General features: G+C 47.5%; 1 protein-coding gene across 1 annotated transcript; it reads right to left on the bottom strand.

Annotated features, from left to right (window-relative positions):
* Positions 1-1,714: 1,714 nt before the first annotated feature.
* Positions 1,715-2,481, bottom strand: LOC104964341 (inhibin beta A chain-like; the record flags this gene model as incomplete). Its single annotated transcript, XM_010793085.1, has 1 exon — positions 1,715-2,481. A coding segment is annotated over one exon (767 nt), but the record flags the coding sequence as incomplete, so codon positions are not given.
* Between the last annotated feature and the right edge of the window lie 965 nt (positions 2,482-3,446).

The following is a 3,446-nucleotide window of genomic DNA, read 5'->3' as shown; positions in this document are numbered from 1 at the left end:
AATAAACAATAGAAAAGACAATGTTTGTATTTCACCACTTAAATAATCAACAGTAAAATATTAACAGCTCATTAACTCACACTTTGACGAGTGTCTTTGGCTTTCTCCTTTTCCAATCCTCTTCAATAATAATACAAATAATAATAACAATAACATGCCGCTTGAATCATTTCTTTCATATATGTCAACATAATCGGGGATTCTTGCACAGACTGAGCTATAACAATAGAAAGGTATGAACACACACAGGTATAAACACACAGATATGAACACACAGGTATGAACACACAGGTATAAACACACAGGTATGAACACACAGGTATAAACACACAGGTATGAACACACAGGTATAAACAAACAGGTATGAACACAGGTATGAACACAGGTATGAACACACACACAGGTATGAACACACAGGTATGAAAACACACAGGTAGTAATCAGCAGCGAACCGCTTCAAGACGTGTATTTCGGTGTATTCACGGCATTCATTTTGTTATTCTACAGTATTGTTGTTTTATAGTTATTTGTTAATGTAACCCAATTTGTGTTCTTTGAAATTGAAAAGTATATCGCATTGTGTTTGTTACTTTCGTTGCAGTTGTATGTGTCTTAAGCGTAATTTGGTTTGGCTTCCTATTTATGGACATGCTTTTATTTTGAAGGAGAGGTAGCGCAGTTGACAGGAAGTTGTTGTTGCTTTGGAAACAACGTGACGGAGATTAACGGAGAAAAGTAATATCTACATATAAAGACGGAGAAAGTAAACGATAACGTTTATGGTTAAGTGTTAGCACCCCCCAAAGAGGCACAAGCTCTTACGTTGATATTGGAGATTTCAATAAATTAAATTTGAAAAAAAACGGGGAAAAAACAAACAAAAGGAATATCCGAATAACGAAATTGAAACCCGAATAGTAGTCCAACGAACGAATATACCGATATTCGGATATTCGGGTACAGCCCTAGTATGAACACACACAGGTATGAACACACAAGTATAAACACACAGGTATGAACACACAGGTATAAATGCGGACAGGTGGAAATGCAAGAGTTGCTGCATAGTGTTCTCGTGTCATTCCAATGTGGAAAAGAGTCTTTCCCCGAAAAGAAATCTGACCGAACAGGAAGTCTCTGAGTCCTGCAGGAAGTCTCTGAGTCCTACAGGAAGTGAGTCCAGCAGGAAGTCTCTGAGTCCTACAGGAAGTCTCTGAGTCCTGCAGGAAGTCTCTGAGTCCTGCAGGAAGTCTCTGAGTCCTACAGGAAGTCTCTGAGTCCTACAGGAAGTCTATGAGTCCAGCAGGAAGTCTCTGAGTCCTACAGGAAGTCTATGAGTCCAGCAGGAAGTCTCTGAGTCCTACAGGAAGTCTCTGAATCCTGCAGGAAGTCTCTGAGTCCAGCAGGAAGTCTCTGAGTCCTACAGGAAGTCTATGAGTCCAGCAGGAAGTCTCTGAGTCCCGCAGGAAGTCTCTGAGTCCTCAGGAAGTCTCTGAGTCCTGCAGAAAGTCTCTGAGTCCTGCAGGAAGTCTCTGAGTCCTACAGGAAGTCTTTGAGTCCTACAGGAAGTCTCTGAGTCCTACAGGAAGTCTCTGAGTCCTGCAGGAAGTCTCTGAGTCATACAGGAAGTCTCTGAGTCCTCAGGAAGTCTGAGTCCTGCAGGAAATATATGAGTCCTGCAGGAAGTCTCTGAGTTCTGCAGGAAGTCTCTGGTTTAAGAGCAGCCGCACTCGTCCACGATCATGTTCTGGATGTCCTTCTTGATGATCTTCTGCTCCTCGTTGTAGTACAGCATGGACATGGCTCTGAGCCGGGTGGGGACGCAGCAGGACCGGATGTTCTGGAAGGGCCCGTGACCGCGAATGCGGTAGTGGTTGATGACGGTGGAGTGGAAGGACAGCGCAGAGCCGCTGAAGCTCGACATGTGGTTTGGACATTCCCCCTCGCAGTAGTTGGCGTGGTAACCGGACGGTGCGATGATCCAGTCGTTCCAGCCGATGTCTTTGAAGTTTACGTAGAACTGACGTTTGCAGCAGACGCGGATCTTCCCGTCGCATTCCAGCCCGCGTCTGACCCGCCGCTGCGCCGTCTCCTCTACAGCTCGCAGTGCCACCATGAGGAAGGGTCGGTGGGACTGGTCCCGCCCTCCGGCCCGCTCGCTGGCCGTCAGCACCGCTGTGACTCCGGCCTCGCTGCAGAGCGGACAGACGACCCGCAGCCTCAGCGCTCCGCCGCCGCCCGACAGCAGAGTCTGGATGCTGCGAGACACGGCAAGCGTGTGCCAGCCGCTGCGACGGACATCCACCATCTTATCCGAAACACACTCCTCTTCCTCACCCTCCTGATGAAGCTGCAGCGACACTTTGCCTTTCCATCGGGTTCCCTTCGAAATCTTCAGGAAGATCCAGATGTTGGCCTGTTCCACCACCGCTGAGCCGCCCTCTGCTGAAAGGTTGAAGGTCACGGAGTTCAGAGAGCCTCCTGCAGGGGGAGCACAACAACAGCTTCAGATTATTAACTCACAACCACAACATGTTTCTACTTCCTCTCACTTCCCCTCTCTGAGTCAGAGTAAACCCTGAGCAGAGTCTTACAGGTGCAGCCTGCAGGTCTCTGGCCGTTTCTCCATCTCGAGGATACTGGCTTACAAGCCAATATTTCAAGGATGCTACGTCATCGAGTGCCGCCGAAGGACTGTTCCAATCTCCAGTATACTTGGAATTCAACCGAGGCCACGTCCTTGTTTGGGGGAAATTTCGAGGCTGCACATGGGTAGACTTCGCATCCTTAAAATCCCCACAATGCTTTGCGCACGGACCAATTTCAAAAACCCTTGCGGAGAATGGCTGAACCGACGCAGCACACATTTAAATGTAAGTATTTAGTGGCGTAGAACATGTGTTGGTAAATGTGTTACTTTGTTGCATTTGTTATCACCAAAAATGTGTTCCGTGAAAGTAAAGCAAGTTCATAATTAGATAGACATAAGGTATTTATTTTCGGTACAGTTTATGTTGAAACCGTTAGAGAGAGTGGCACACTTGTTACCCTGTTCCATTCTTCTTCGTTTTCCGAAGCCGTGGCTTGGAAGCATACTTGCTTCATTTCCGAAGGAAGTGACTTGGAAGTACGCGACTACCAATCCAGTATCCTCGCGATTGAGAAACGGCCCCGGCCCCTATCTACCGCAGCGTCTAATCCCTTCTCTTCGTGTGGCCGGTCTTTTTTCTTCTTCGTGTGTGATTATTTGACAGGTAAGAACCACACAACTGCATTAGCGGCCGCTGTCGCCCTCTGTCGGCCGTCAGCGCAACTTAAATGATGACGTTAACCTATTTTTTTAAAGGGCCGCCGTCAACAGCCCTTGACGACCGGCCGTTCTGTGGTTTTCCAGATTCTACAGATGGCCAGTCCGCCCCTGGTCACGTGCGGAGGCTTTTTATGCG

The sequence above is a fragment of the Notothenia coriiceps genome, unplaced genomic scaffold (assembly GCF_000735185.1).
Source record: "Notothenia coriiceps isolate Sejong01 unplaced genomic scaffold, NC01 NC01_scaffold00037150, whole genome shotgun sequence".
Lineage (NCBI taxonomy): Eukaryota > Metazoa > Chordata > Actinopteri > Perciformes > Nototheniidae > Notothenia > Notothenia coriiceps.
The sequence above is the reverse complement of the archived record's forward strand: the minus strand, read 5'-3'. Positions and strand labels throughout refer to the sequence as shown.